The following is a 14,844-nucleotide window of genomic DNA, read 5'->3' on the forward strand; positions in this document are numbered from 1 at the left end:
TTGCCGAAAGGTGGAAAAATTGTAAACTTTGCAGAAACTTTTTTGTAACCATCTGTCTTTTTTTTCACCTGGCTGTGTTTATCATGCAGAAGCTGGATATAAACATCAAAATAGATATTTCACGTTAGAACTGTTGCAGAAATCGTAGCTCTTTCAATACATTTGTGGGCGGAACCATATGGAGGCCTGAAAATGCAACAGAGAGAAAAGCTAACCATCCAGTGACTTTTTTTCCCTCTCTGTAGCAGCATAGCTAAAGCTGACAGGGGTCCTGCGATACTCTTTGCAGGGTCAGGGTAGAGAAAGGGGGATTAGGATCAGAGACAGGTGGCAAAACCGTTCGCTGTATTGAGAGGACAGATGGCTGATCTTACGTAAATCAGGGTGCTGACCTTTTCTCCCAACAGTACAGTACAGTGATCCACATGAGTGTTTGTGCATGTACATAAAAATCGACCCCATGTGCACTGACACATGCATGTACCCACTCAAACGTAAGCCCTCACGTATTTACTCGAGAAGCAATTTAAACACCAAACAGCTGTTCCCTCATCACAGCTGCCTTCCAAAAGCCATTCACCTTTAAGGACCAACACCTTTTACATGCAGTGGACTCAGATTCCTATCAACGTGAATTATTCTATCCCCTACCACACCTACACAAAAGCATATGATTAGCAGTCTAGCATGGAGGCTTATGTTGTGGTAAATGATCCCTGTGTGAAGGCACGCAGACTGCACAGAATACAGAGCTTTCGTCAGCCCCTCCTGCTCTTTGCAAGCACATGCTGAATTACCTTGTCGCTAGGCAATTATTTGTCCTGTCCCAGCTTTGGAGTGATGTAAATTACTTTAAGTGCACTTTGCAGGGGCTGCCATCATGATAATGATGATTGCAGCAGTGCTTTGACACACACACAAATATTCAGCTATACCTTTACAGAGTGGGTCTGTATTTAGGGGGGCTTCACATGGGGACACAGTAACTAAGAAAAAACTCCAATAGAATCTGTGTACTTAAGAAACAAAGCAGGAGAGGGAGTCAGGGCTGAAAATCTTTCAGCTTTTTTTACTGTTCAGTTTTAATTGTCTGTATTCCAGTCTGCCTTTTACATTGTTTCATCTAAATATTCACATATCAGTTCCTTTTACAGATGAATACACACACGCGCATATTTTTCCCGCATCTGTTTCTCCCTTCTTCCTGTAATTTTGAAGGTAAATTTCATTGCAGTAATTGTTGAGCTCCAGCAGGTGTCACTCATGCTTTCTATGCGTATTCTCAGCGCTTTATACTATGATCTTTAAACTTTCTGATTGATCTTTTTGGTCTGTTGTTGCCTGTCTTTTTAAATTCCATTCAATCATATATAACGTGAACGGCATCATTTCCTGTAAATATCAAGTCATGTCAGAATAAAGCTGCAATGACTATGACAGCAACAAGAAGCTCTGAGCCATCTCTGAGGCACAATTATCCATTTTCAGTCAGAGGCTGTCTCCTCTCCTTGAACTGTATCTCATCAGAGACAAACATTAGGAAAATAACCTGTCTGCCTTTGCGTGGGCAAAGTGAAGGCCATTTTGAGAGACATCTAACAAAATCTATCTGAATTGAAAAAACTGAACAAACACAACACACCACTCTACCATGCACCTCTCCATATTTAAACTGAAGACAACTGCCCTCATGTTCTGGATGCAGATAACTGGTAGAAAATGGACATATGGACGGAAATAGACGTGACAGCGACTCAGGGATACTCACATATTATGAAGAACACACCAACCACAGTGTGGATCCCCAGAGCTCAGGCACTCTCCACATGTCCCGTACTGCTCGCATGACTCGATGGGAACTTGGGTAACCTGCAAACACATTAAAATGTCATTGTCTCAGTGCAGCCAGAAAAGCATTACAAAACGTACAACAAAGATCTCTGGGTATGTGTGTGTTTGTGTGTGTGAGCATGCTCAGTCCCACACAGACAGACGCCAGTGAAACTCTTAATTAATGTGCAATGTTTTGACACAGTTAATCTATGTTATGAAATGTAATAATGTGATACGCACCATTACCCCCCATCCCTATTAAACAATGTTATTGTTTGTTGTGGACCTGTTGCAGAGAATGATGTGCCTCAAAATGTTTGGCTACACTACGCCCCTGTATACTGATGTGTGAGATGCCAACTGCCCAAGCAACTGTTGCCTTTATCTTAAAGCCATAAAAACTACTGAACAGCTGGGATCAGTTGGCAAGAGAAATCTGTTTTTCTGCCATCAATGGGTTTTTGTCTGCACCAGGGCATCTGTCCACCTAGGTATGGCCTGTGCAAACACACCAACACATGGAGGAGTAGTGACAGACGTTTTTCTCAAGAGAGCGTTCAAAGTACAACTTGATGACACAAGTGTAAAATGTGTTAGGAAGAGAGTTAGATTCAAGTGTACTAAAGAGTATAACAGAACTATATCTAAAATAAACAAAGAAAAGATCAACTTTTGCAATTATCAATGTTATTAAAAAAAGTAGAGGCCTGCAGCATGACTGTTAAAACTGGAAAGTAACAATTATAGCTATACTGTAAATGGTTTTTAAAAAATATGACAAGGGAATAAAATTGGTATTTCAGTATTACACATTGAAAGTGTCAGCAACAATAGATATGATTAAGCGCTTTCAGTGGAAACCAAACACACCCCCATACCACACTAACCCACACAGTGCTATTTGAGTAGAGTCACATAAAAAAAAATAGAAAAAAATATCCTAGTTCTCACTGTATGAACTTGATTTGACTGATATTGTTTTATACAGGGTTGAGATGTTCCATAATCTATGTAAACACAACACAGAGAAGAACAAACTTCACAGCTTGTTTGCCAAAGTGTGCACCACAATCTGGGCCTATTTTCAGCTGCTACGTAACACACACTTATCTCCAGGTAGGTTTTATATATACAAGAGCATGAGTGTTTATGCATCTGAATCTAGTTGTCTGTCTGATGTGGTGGTGCTGTCTCGAACGACCTTCCTTCTGTTCGTCTAGTTTAGAGGACTTCAGAGTCAAAGGTTTCTGTGCGCTTGTGTGTGTGTGTGTGGGTGTCCGTCTGTAAATGTACATCTACTGTAACATGAAGCCAAAAAAAACCTCAACACTGCTCAGCAGATGAAAATGGCATAAGAAAAGCGGGGGCTGAATCAGTGAATTTTAGAGTCTGACACAGATTCATTTCCAGTTTTGTATGTCTTTCAATCTCTTGGCAAGTGGCGTGTTGGATGATAAGTGCTAGCTCTGACAGTGTTTGCCCTGTTCAGATGCAAACCTCAGGATCACACCAATTCCTAATAAGTGACTCCTCTGTAAAATGTGATGGATCGAATGAAGGGTGCAAATTGCACCTTTTAAGTGTTTTTTGACCCTGTGCATATCACTCACAACTGGGTGATAATAATTGCTGTTAGCACCATGGACTGGAATTAACTGTCAGTTAGAAATAACAGCTGGGTGTTCATCAAAATCATTTCTTTTATGGTACACAGTGTTGAAAATTTACAAAGAGATGACAGTAAAATTTGAAACATGCATCTGTTATTACATGGGTTCTGAAAAGTTATAGTCAGCAAACCTGTCAGATGCTGTAAAACCTATGAGCTATACTTGTTCCAGTGTGTATTTTTCTTTCTTTGTTTAGTGCTTGCTACTCAGAAGCTCATCATAGTGTCTGCCTGGTCCTACAGAAAGACAAGCCCAGAGGACAAAGAAAGCCACTGACACGGTGGGAAGTTGACAGTTTGTGTGGCAGTTCCACCATGGACACTCCAGTTAGATTAACCCCCTGTCAACTCAACAAACTATTATTGTGTGTGTGTGTGTGTGTGTGTGTGTGTGTGTGTGTGTGTGTGTGTGTGTGTGTGTGTGTGTGTGTGTCTGTCTTAGCTTCGGGACAAACAGGTGGCATGCTGTAATGAGCTGCAGACGAGGTCACATCAGCAGCAGAAGCTGCAACCGATGACAAACAAGCCCACCAGGAACTACACTTGGCTGAGGAAGCAGCAACTCAGTCTGTGTGTGTATATCACAAAGCCTCTGAAACTCTCTTAACCAAAGAAAGTCGTCAGATCCTTCTCAAAACATGCACGAGGCTGCTGAAACTTTATACTATTACTTTCACAGAGGCCCAGACCCATGAAAGGGTTACACTGTGGAGACAGCTGTCAGTGGGGGAAAGTCAGAGAATAGTGAGGGGAGCTTGGGGTGTCCCTTATGGAGCAGTGTTTAAAGACTGACAGACACAGAAGGCTGTCAGCTGATACAGTACAGACTGAACAACAAAAAGGCCAGAGAATAATAAGAAAAGAAGGGGAGGGAGGTAAAGAGAAAACAAAAAGATGAGAAGTGAAAAAAAAAAAAACCCACAAAATAAGAGACTACTCATGTGCACTGTAAATGTGTGTTGTAAATAAATATTGTGCGTCTATGTCGCTGCGAGGGTATTGATGTTTTAGACCAGCATGGGCCAGTAGCACAGAGTGTAGGTGAGGGGAATGTGGTGTGGGAGGGTAGTGGGGGATCACAGCAGCTGTTGCCCAGCACACGCTACAGTCACTCAAAACAGCAGGGCTGCACAATGAAGCCCCTTCTCCAACTGTGAGTCTGTGCGTGTGTGTGTGTGTGCGCGTATTTGAATGCACACGTGCACGACGCTGCAACGGATGTGCAGATTGTTGTTGTGTTTTCAAAAAAGACCAAGAGGCCTGCATGTGATCTAATAATGCCTTAAACTTTCTCTTCCTCTAGGTTTCCAGAACACATTCATACCCACAGCTGACCTATAAGGTAAACTGAACACTGTCAGTAAAGATGCACTGTGTGCTACTCAAATGAATGCTAATAAAATTCCAGCTTTAAGATGACCCTAGCAGGGGGTTATTCAACCAAAGCGGCTACAGCGGAGCTGCATACTGGAGCGACCTGGGTGACTGACAGTCACAGTCTAGGGTTAAAACAGCTTCTTCTCTTTCAAAGCCTCACGCTGAAAAAAAGACTTCAGCTTTCATTATTATAATAGAAGAGCGCTTTTGTTTACTGAAAGTATAGCTACAGATTTGGCTAGCATTATTAATGGCCACCCTTAACATCAGGATATCCTTTTATGTAAAAATACTAAACTTTTATTAACCCATCAAATTATACAACTGCAGCGGACTGAAAAGGGCATTATTTTTTAATGTCACCGAACATCTTTTTTGTGAACTGTACTGGGCAACTCTTGCTGCCATTAGAGGCCACTAACATTGTGAACTTTTGTTATGCAGGATTATAAAATATAAAATTCAGCTATTTTTGCTGCAGTGGCACTCAAGACAAAAACCCTCCCAAAAAACAGACAGTTGATAGTCTGGTGGCACTGAGACAGAAGTAGTGATATTCAGTAAAAGAGGCATTGTTTTTAAGATTAATAAAAAAACAAAACAATGTGTTTTCCCAGGCTGTTTGGAGTTTAACAGGGGACAGAAACATTTGGCTGTGGCACCAAAGTGGGGCTTACAGTGTTTGCTGATTAGAGAACAGCAGGAACAGTCTCATCTGTTCCACAGAATCTGTGACTAAGAATGAATGGTGACTCCATTTCTGCTCTGCTGTCCTGGGAACAAGTCATGCACTGCACTTCCGTGATGGATAGGGAGGCAGTACAGGAGCAGAGTTTGAAGAGAAGACGGAAAAGAAGAGTTTTTTTCTTTTCTTCAGATAAAGGAAGACAAAGCAAAGTAGAAACAGCCCATTGCCCTGTGCTCTGATGGGACCAAGTCTCTGTATTGCCAGATGTGCCTCACAAGGCTGATCAAAAAAGAGAAAGCAACAAAAAGAGAAAAATCCCACCATCACCAGTAATGGAGAGGAAGCTATTTTGCAATTGTTACCAAGGTAACAGCCCTGGCTCTGACCTCAGGAACCCCCCTCCCCTTCATCTACCACCACCAATAATCCCTCCAACCTTCGAAACCTTGAGCAGTGCACGGTAAACAGCTGGCACCTCTGGGACTTCCTGCCACCTACACCTCCTTTTAAACATGTAGACACACACACTGGCGGCTCCTCTACACCCTATCCATTTTTAATGAGAGTTAGCCAGGCTGCCACGTCACTGGAATGAGGCACATCGATCATGAACACAATACCCATTCCAGCAGAGAGAATGAGGGTAAGCATGGGAGGGGTGTATCTGAGAGTGTGTGTCTGCTTGTGTGTGTGTTTATGTGTGTAATTGTATGTGTGTGAGTGACACAGAGAAACAGTTTGAGCCAGCTTAATGACTAAAGCTCAAAAGCAGAGCAAATACTTGTAGCTGAAATAGATGAAAACCTATGAAAAATACAGGCTTATGAGTCTTTTAGTCTCACAGTGACCCCGCAGCCAGTTTTTCTTGTATTCAGGCTACCTACAAGGACATCTCAGCCGTTTTTGCCTGACAGGCCACCCTTTAATCTGCTTTAGTAATCCTGCTGAGGCTCTTCCTTAGGACAGCAGGTATATCTCCTTGCCTCTGTTTCACCCTGTCCTCCTCCCACTGGTCTTCTTGTCCTCAACTCATGAAAATCTGCCCACCGTACTCTCTAGGCAGAGCCATCTCCTCTAGCTCACTGACATCCACCCACGAGGATTCGCATTCTCTCAAGTTTGCATATGAAAAAAAGGGTTCATCCATCCCCTCTGACTCCAACTTGTTTTATAGAAGTTTTTAAGACTGAATATGAGAATAATTTACTTCTTCTGCAGTCTTACACTGAGGTCGGTCAATGGTTCATGTTAATCATCAACATCCATCCTATACATGGCCGGACCTGATAAGGGAGGACAGGGGTTATGCATTATGGCTGTTCCAAGGATAATCAGCCATCAAGACCCTCACCAATTACACCCAGCTTGATTAAGGACAAAATGAGGGCATGCTCTTGGATGCTGGGGGTGGACAAGATCTGATCCTTTGGTGGCCTTGAGTTGAGCTGTGCAAACATACCACAACAGCTGGAAGCTTTGATGACAGCTTAAAGCCAACATTCCAAGAGCAGATGTGTTAAAGCAATTAGTTGCAGCTACATATAAATATAATAACAATGCATAATAATCATCCTCATTTTGTGCATTAAAAAACAAATGAAACAAAAAAAAAAAACCCACTAAGAAGATACACTGTAGCTACATATGTGGTGTTCAGTGCTGAAAAGAACTGCTTTTAGAATGCATGTTTGTTGGTTTTATTGTTATAAATGCTAGAGGGCTTTGTTACAATTCATTAGAGAGACACACATTTTGTGTAGGAATCCAGAATATTGATTTTTTTTCCACTGTATAACATCTATTAAAAAGCCATCTACAGGATTAATGCAGAGAAGGTTCTGGATACAGGCATAAAAACAGGAAAGATTCAGTGGAAGATGTGGTACTATTTTTTATTAGTGTTTTTATGAAGGTCAGACCCTTTAATACTGGGTGGCTTTCAAACCAACTGGTTTTGAAGTAAACGCAATAACACTCAGAGTAGATATTAGTCATTGATTTTAAAAAGCTAACCACAGTAGAAAAGACTCCAACAAAATGAAATGATACAGCTTGCCTCATCTACAAGCAGCCATCTTCCATACTCCAGAAATGATTGGGTGTGAAATTGGGAGCTTTTAACCTTTTTTGTCACAGCCAGCGCTCTCAGTGAATCCACTTCCTTATTTATGTGTGTGTATTCACCTACTCAGAGAGAAAATGCTTACACATACACATACTTAACTATTGGATTTCCCATGCTCAGAGATTTGAGTGAACTAAAAACTCAAGACATTGCAGCACTACAAAGCTGGATTTAATAATAATAAAAAAAACATGGATAAAAAAGAGGCACTGGAATCCATACACAACAACAAAGATGGCCACGCCAACTTATTCTGAACTTAAACTAAGCCAAGGTGGATATCAAGACAATACTGATTAGATTTTTATATCAAACAGCATCAATATCTACCCCACATTAGATCTTTAGCCCCCTCATGCCCCTCGGTCCTGGGGAGGCGTGGCCCTTGGCAGCTCATAAGTAGTAACAGACTGGCAGGAGACAAACTGCCAGGCAGGAAAAAAGGGAAGGAACAGGTCAAGCGTGTGCCTACTGACCGCAGTTTGAACTCTGATGCTGAATGTCCATTATGTGTCAATGCTAACCCAGGAACAATAAGTACATAAGTAAAGTGGTAATAATACAGTTTGATGTTTTCCACCTAGCATCTCTTAACTTAGGATAACTGTTTGGGTGTTTGTTGTTTTGGAATACATCCGGCTAAGTCTCTTACCCAATTTAAATGCCATTAAATGATTAAATGCCTTTGGCAGGACATTTAGTGACAATAAGCATATACAGGTTGGTCTAATTATTCTAAAAAACACAAAATCACCCCCCAAAAAACATGGACTTAGTATTAATTCAGCTTCTATGGTACCATGTGATGTGAATATTTAGATTTTGTTTAAACAAAAAGATTTAAGGATCTCCCAAGACATGTCATTAGGCCTCCCGGCGGTACATAAACCTTTGCTTAGATGCAGTGTTCTTGTGTAAAAAAGATGCATGGAAATACCTTTTCTGATGGACATGCATGTAAACACACACCAAACAGACCACAGACATAATACAGCTGTGCAAGCATTGCATTGAATTTCTGCATGCATCCCCTGGACTGATCGACAACTGTGTGCCTCAAAAACAAAATGGGGCATTGGGCAATCGGACAGTGGAGGAGGGAGATGGGACTGCCTCCTTATCTTTGTTTATGTGTGTTTCTGAGTGTGTGTTTAGGTATTACAGGCTGGAGGACTAGAGGGAGGAGTCACAGGGGCCTGTGAGGCAGCGGAGGGAGAGCAAGTGTAGAAATAATGGAGTGAGGGAATCGACCAGTGAGGAGGATGAAAAATACAACCAGTCAATACAGCTGGGAGTGTATCAATTATGTATGGCTTCAATTCTCTTTTTGGGTAAAAAGAGGTGGGGAATTGGCTCGTTCCAAAAGCCCGTGTATTTTTCTACTGTTTATTTGTACCTCAACTGTGGTTTTGCATATATTGTAGATTACTGAAGCTCTCAATGTTAACAGCTTTCATGCCCTCAGCGCTGTTAACTTGCACTGAAAAACTAAAGCATTGACAGAAATCTGATTTTGTGCCTGTTAATAATCTTAGCAAAACACTAGCAAGGGAAAAGTATGTTTATTTACTTGTGCATGACTTAACAACTTCACTTGAAAGAATATTAAGCATTGCAAATGATACCAGCATGGCTGTTACTTCTTTCCACGTACCATTTGCACCTTCTTACACAAGATAAAGATGTTAGGACTGATATTGGTGATATTATGTTAAAGTCCCTTGCTCTTTTCCTCACCCTTTACTGTCTTTTTTCACTTATCTTCTCATCTCCTCCCTTACGTTTTTCCCTGTCTTGAACACACTCTTCCACGCTCCAGTGTTCCCTCTCCTTTGCAGCTCCCAGTCGAGGTGGCCTCTTTGCTCAGTAATTCAGTCAGGAGGCTAAAAGGAGGAAATTACATCCATGCTGCCTGACCACTTTGAACTCTCAGCCCCCCTCTACTATGCTTGCTCACTGGCAACTGGTTTAAAGGCCCACACTGACATTTAAGAAATGGGCACAGGGAGCTGTGAAAGCGCCAAAGAATATTTTTGAGTATGCATGTGTGAGTGTGTGTACTCATGCAAAGACAGATATGACACTCTGACTTGGAGTGATGACACATCCTGTTTTTGCATACTGAAATTAGATTTAACCATAATTTATTATTTCAAAGACTTACAAAAATGTTTCTTTTTGGTACTTCATTGCAGGCTGAAATGATATATGTTTGTCTCTTTTTATTCTGCATATCCATATCATATCTTAATGAATTGAGTTTTTCTGCATTATATTGTAAATGAAGTCTGTTAATTAGGGGGTATGCATTTAGAGAGCACATTTTTGACACACTGTATTCATAAATGGCAACACTAAGCCACTAACCACTAAGAAACAGTAAGACTTCATGGAAGACACTGATACTAACAGTATAGGTTATCTGGAACAGCAGTCAAGTAAAGTAATAATATGATATGAAATTACCACTGTATTAGAAAAACTTTAGTTCATTCGGGTAAAAAGGTTGAAGATGTGAAAGATTCAGATCAAGTGTACTTAACCTGCAGCTGAAAGGAATGTAATGCATATTCAATAAACATGTTTCTATGCGTGATACTTACATTAACATTAACAAATGTTTTTTGTGAATCCTATATTTAATCCTACTCCTGCATCTTTCCAGGTCAGCCTTAATGATTAAAAGTCACAATGTCTTTTTGCAAAGCTCCAACCATCATTATTGGATGCATTTTCTTGCCTTTCAATCTACCTGCTTTACGTTATTTTTACCCACCTGTCTGGACTGCTTGTCTATGTCACATTTATTTTATATTGGTCGCTTCACTGTACATCTTTGTCTTTCGATCCATCTCTGGCCTGTCTGTCCAAGTCCAACTTGTGTGAGTGCCTCTCAGTAGGGTGCCAGATTGTCAATGCAGCCAGTAATGAGGTGTATGCTTCAGTCAGCATGTGAGGAGTTAATAAGGAAGCAGCAGAGGCCATCACACATCAACAATCATGAGTGTGTCTGTGTATGTGGGTGTGTGCGTGCATGTGTGCGCATATGGGGAGGGTGTGAAGGCAAGAGAGCCTCCTTGGCACACTTACGGCTGTCTGTCGACCGACGGGGGTATTGATTTGGAGGGGAAAAAGCAGACAGAAATGAATTCTGATCCACAGAGGTACTCCACAGTGCATGTCTGAGTGTGTTAGATTTGTGTGTGTGTGCCTGTGTGTGCAACAGTGTGTGTGTGTGTGTGTGTGTGTGTGTGTGTGTGTGTGTGCGTGCGTGCAAGCATGTTTGTTCTCTTTGTCTCAGCATTTCTCCCAGTGTACATGATGTACATACAAATGAAGGGTTTGGTTACACCCCACTGCTCTCAGGGCTGTTGCTTGTGCACAAGGGTAAGCTTCTGTGCATGTGCGTCTGTGTGGGTTTGTTCCCAAATTAATGTTAGGGAGGGAGGCATTGATAACTAGGCTCAGGTGGTAAAGGATAGCAACCCCAGCCTGTGTTTGTGTATGCATGCGTGTGTGTATAGCTTTGTCGTATAGGTATCTTTACCTAGATGCATGCATGCACATATGGACGGTGTATTTATTTGCATTTGTAAAACGCACACTAAAACACTCCTCAGTTGGAGTTCATATGTTGAAGTGTTATTGAGGCTGAAAGACTTTCTTAGGACCTGTAATGGTGCTTGTGATTGAATTCAATTTGAGTCTATAAGAAAAATACAGACACAAAGGTTACGGGCAAAAGATGCTGCTGCAGTTGAGTGAAAATCATCAGCTTTGCCTATAAAGAAACTCTGTGGTGCGAAGGAGAAAGAAAGCAGTGAGTGATCTTCATTGGTGCGTCTGAAAGTGCCTGGGTGTTTTTGTTTGGCAGAAGAGGAAAAAAAAAAAAATCAACATAATGAGACCAAACTGCTTTTGTGTCTCACTCTCTTCGTCTTTTTTCTCTCTCCACCCTCTGTCTCCTTCTCCCTCCCATCCCACGATTCTTAGACAGCTGCTTCTGTGCAACCAAATTAACTGCTCCCCAGCTGCTTTTGGAAAGTGTGAAATAAATAAACGTTTTGCCTCCGAGGTATAGTGTTTTTGGTTACACATATAAAGTTTAAACAGCTCCGGGTGCCGCCTAAATTCAGTGTGTAGGTAACAAAATTTGCGATTCGATTAAGCTACCAATTTTAGTTGTAGTACTTTTTTTTCCCTACTCAAAATCCCCTACGACTGCCACTATATCACCCTATCTTTTACTACTATGTGATCTTTCTGGCTACAAATATCCGATTTACAAGTCACCAAAAAGAGTAATATTTCAACAGGCTGTCAGCAGGCATACTGTTTAAATCACTAGTCTTATCTTGCCTGTTCTCTTTCTAATATTCCTCCTCAAATATTGCCTTACAGATAGGGTACCCTTCCCTGCACATTCATCTTCCTTCTTTAACAAAATGTATGTCTGCACATGTCTGAGCAGTCAGAGATAAATAGTCATCTGTTTTTGTGTATATTAGGATGTGCGTGTTAGAGAAGGTTATTTGTTTAATATTTGCTACATAAGTTCTTATGTGAGTGATATCATTTACTATTCCCGTTTCCAGGCCCACCCATCTAAATCTAAAGTTCTTCAAGGTGGATTTAAAGATGAATACGAGTAAATAAAAATAGTACAGATTTGTAAGTTGTATGGTATATTTACTGATTTTCATGCATATAGTGTTCTTCTGTCCAATAAAAGTCTGAAATAGGGTACCAGTCTTCTTTTAACATCACAAAACACCCTAACTGTCACACATAAATACACATATCCCAACGTAAACCCACACTGTACAATACTACATCCATCACTTGGGCTCAGGCTGACAGTTTTGTCAAAGTGAGCCGCAGGGGTTAGGAGAATGGCAGTGTGGGATTGAGTTCTCCCATCGGACGCTGTTCTGACAGGAGAGGTAAAAAAGGGAGAAGAGAAAAGGAGGAATGAAGGAGGAAAAATTTGAGAATGTGTTATACAACCTTAGCAAACAGAAAGAAAGAAATAGAAGAAAGGGTTGAGCTGCCATGGCTAACCCATCAAAAAAAAGACGCTCTCCTGCTGTAGCCTGTTTACTAAGACTGGCCTTGTGAAGGACAGACAAAGAGCATATTGCAGGCCTGGCAGCATGGCCACATCACTCAGTAAAAGACACATACACACACACACAAAGGACCTCCTGAGCTACTACGCCAAACTGTGGTAAATTAACTTAACCCAAACAGCAACACATGTACTCATTGACAAATGAATGTAAATGCATTCACATGTGTGCACATACACACTTCTTCACCCCTTACAAAGCAGCTGCCAGTGTTGAAAAAAAAAAAAAAAAAAAGTATCTCCCTTCCTCAAGTAATAAAGCTCAGTCTACAGAGTCAGCCTGAGATCTCTATATAAGCACCTTTAAAACAGTGCAGGGGACAGAGCCTGCTGTTATCCAGTCATGTGTGGGCTCACTTTCAAAAACCAAGTACAATACACTACACTTTGAGAATACTAAGAAATAAGGCAACCAAGAAAAAAAAAAAAAAAAAAAAAAAGCGGGAGTACGCAAGACTTCCAGACATTGCCTTCCCCAATTATAGACCAAACAATGCCACCACATTCACTTTACTCTTTGCCTGGCTCCTGACAAACCCTGTTGTGATTCCTTCAACTGGCACTCCTGTTTCTCCCTGACACTCTCTAGGCTCTAATTAGGCTTGTAAATAATTATTGCAATTAAAGCCTACAATTAGGAGGACTGAAGCACTGCCATTAGTTTCACAATAAATGTCATGAGCATTCTGCATAAGCGCAGGGAGGAAACAGACAAATGCTGTGCCATTATAGAGGCAGTCAGACAGTGAGAGTGAAAGAGACAGAAAGGGTGGGGGGGTTGTATGAAGACAGTTGACATACTCACAGCTCTTAATTACAGAGCTGATTATTCTGGCAGGATTGGTGCTGGACTGTTACTTTGGCTCACATTCTCCACAGTGACAAAGTGTGCAGGCACATATGCACTCATGAGTTAAAAAAACAAAAAAACATCCCCAGACACAAATTCAAAAAAGTGGATCCTCTGAAATGGAAGCACAATGAGACAAAAAGAAACAGAAGCAACAAAGAAACAGAAGCAACTTTAGGACTGAAATAGGAGGTTAATCAGAGATAAACAGTATTTGTATAAATGATGAGAGGCTTTCAACAAGCTCAAGAATAAGTGTGCTACTCAAGGTTACCTTTAGTGATGACTTTCTGCCTTCAACTGGCCTCATCTATTGAATGTTTATTTCTAAATATTTGTAATTAGCTTCCTTTGTAAAACACTAATTTACTCGCCTACTCAAATATGTGTTTGTCTTTTGAAAAAATTTTGCAAGATTTCCTCACAATCAGCACCAAAGTGTAAGTACAGACTGTACACACAGAGAACAGGTTCAACTGTTTAAAAAAAAAAATATTTTGGTCAGGGGCTACTTCATGGAAGCAGCAGTCAACTGCAGACAAGCAGAAGCAGAGATGTCAGAGTCTCTAAGGATGAGGTACCCTTATTACCTCATATTATGTCACAGGGCCAGTGAATGTCGCCAGCAGAGGAGTTGGGGTGGGAGACAGCCACGAGGTTTAAACTGGCACTGAGAGATGTGCAAACTTACATGATCACAAAGCAATACACAGCCCTGACATAGGTATGCACATGCATCTAGAAATGTACTCATTTGCAGAGCATTTCACCTGAAACAGAGATCAAGCTACACGGTACTGTATATTTCTTTATACTGACCTCCACTGACACAGCAGGAGCTGAGATGTGAGGGTGGGAGAGGGGAAAATGAGAGGGAGTGCAGGCTGGGGTGCACTGGTGTGCGCGGGCTTCTATTAATTAACAGCTTGATGGGGGCTGACAGGACGTGTGCTGCTATCAAATAATGAGGTTAGGATTGGCCAATGGTTCCAGGGCACAAAACCTGATTAACACTAATCCTAGCTTAAGTCAATTAACAATGCCTGCTCAGGGACTAATGCAAATGAGGTGCCTTTGTTAGGTGGGCTAGTGCAAACGGAGAAAACATGGCTTGACATTCAGACGTGTAAAACATCTCTAGATCATAGCAAAAAGGTGGACAAACATAAAAAGT

General features: G+C 41.2%; 1 protein-coding gene across 1 annotated transcript in view; it reads right to left on the minus strand.

Moving 5' to 3' along the window:
- plxna2 (plexin A2) overlaps window positions 1–14,844 on the minus strand; it is a 163,536-nt gene that overhangs the window by 69,944 nt on the left and 78,748 nt on the right. The window contains exon 5 of the mRNA XM_039604756.1: window positions 1,769–1,869. Coding sequence (XP_039460690.1) covers window positions 1,769–1,869 — 101 coding nt within the window. The remainder of the gene's footprint in view (window positions 1–1,768; window positions 1,870–14,844) is intronic.

This window comes from Oreochromis aureus, linkage group 20 (assembly GCF_013358895.1).
Source record: "Oreochromis aureus strain Israel breed Guangdong linkage group 20, ZZ_aureus, whole genome shotgun sequence".
Taxonomy (NCBI): domain Eukaryota; kingdom Metazoa; phylum Chordata; class Actinopteri; order Cichliformes; family Cichlidae; genus Oreochromis; species Oreochromis aureus.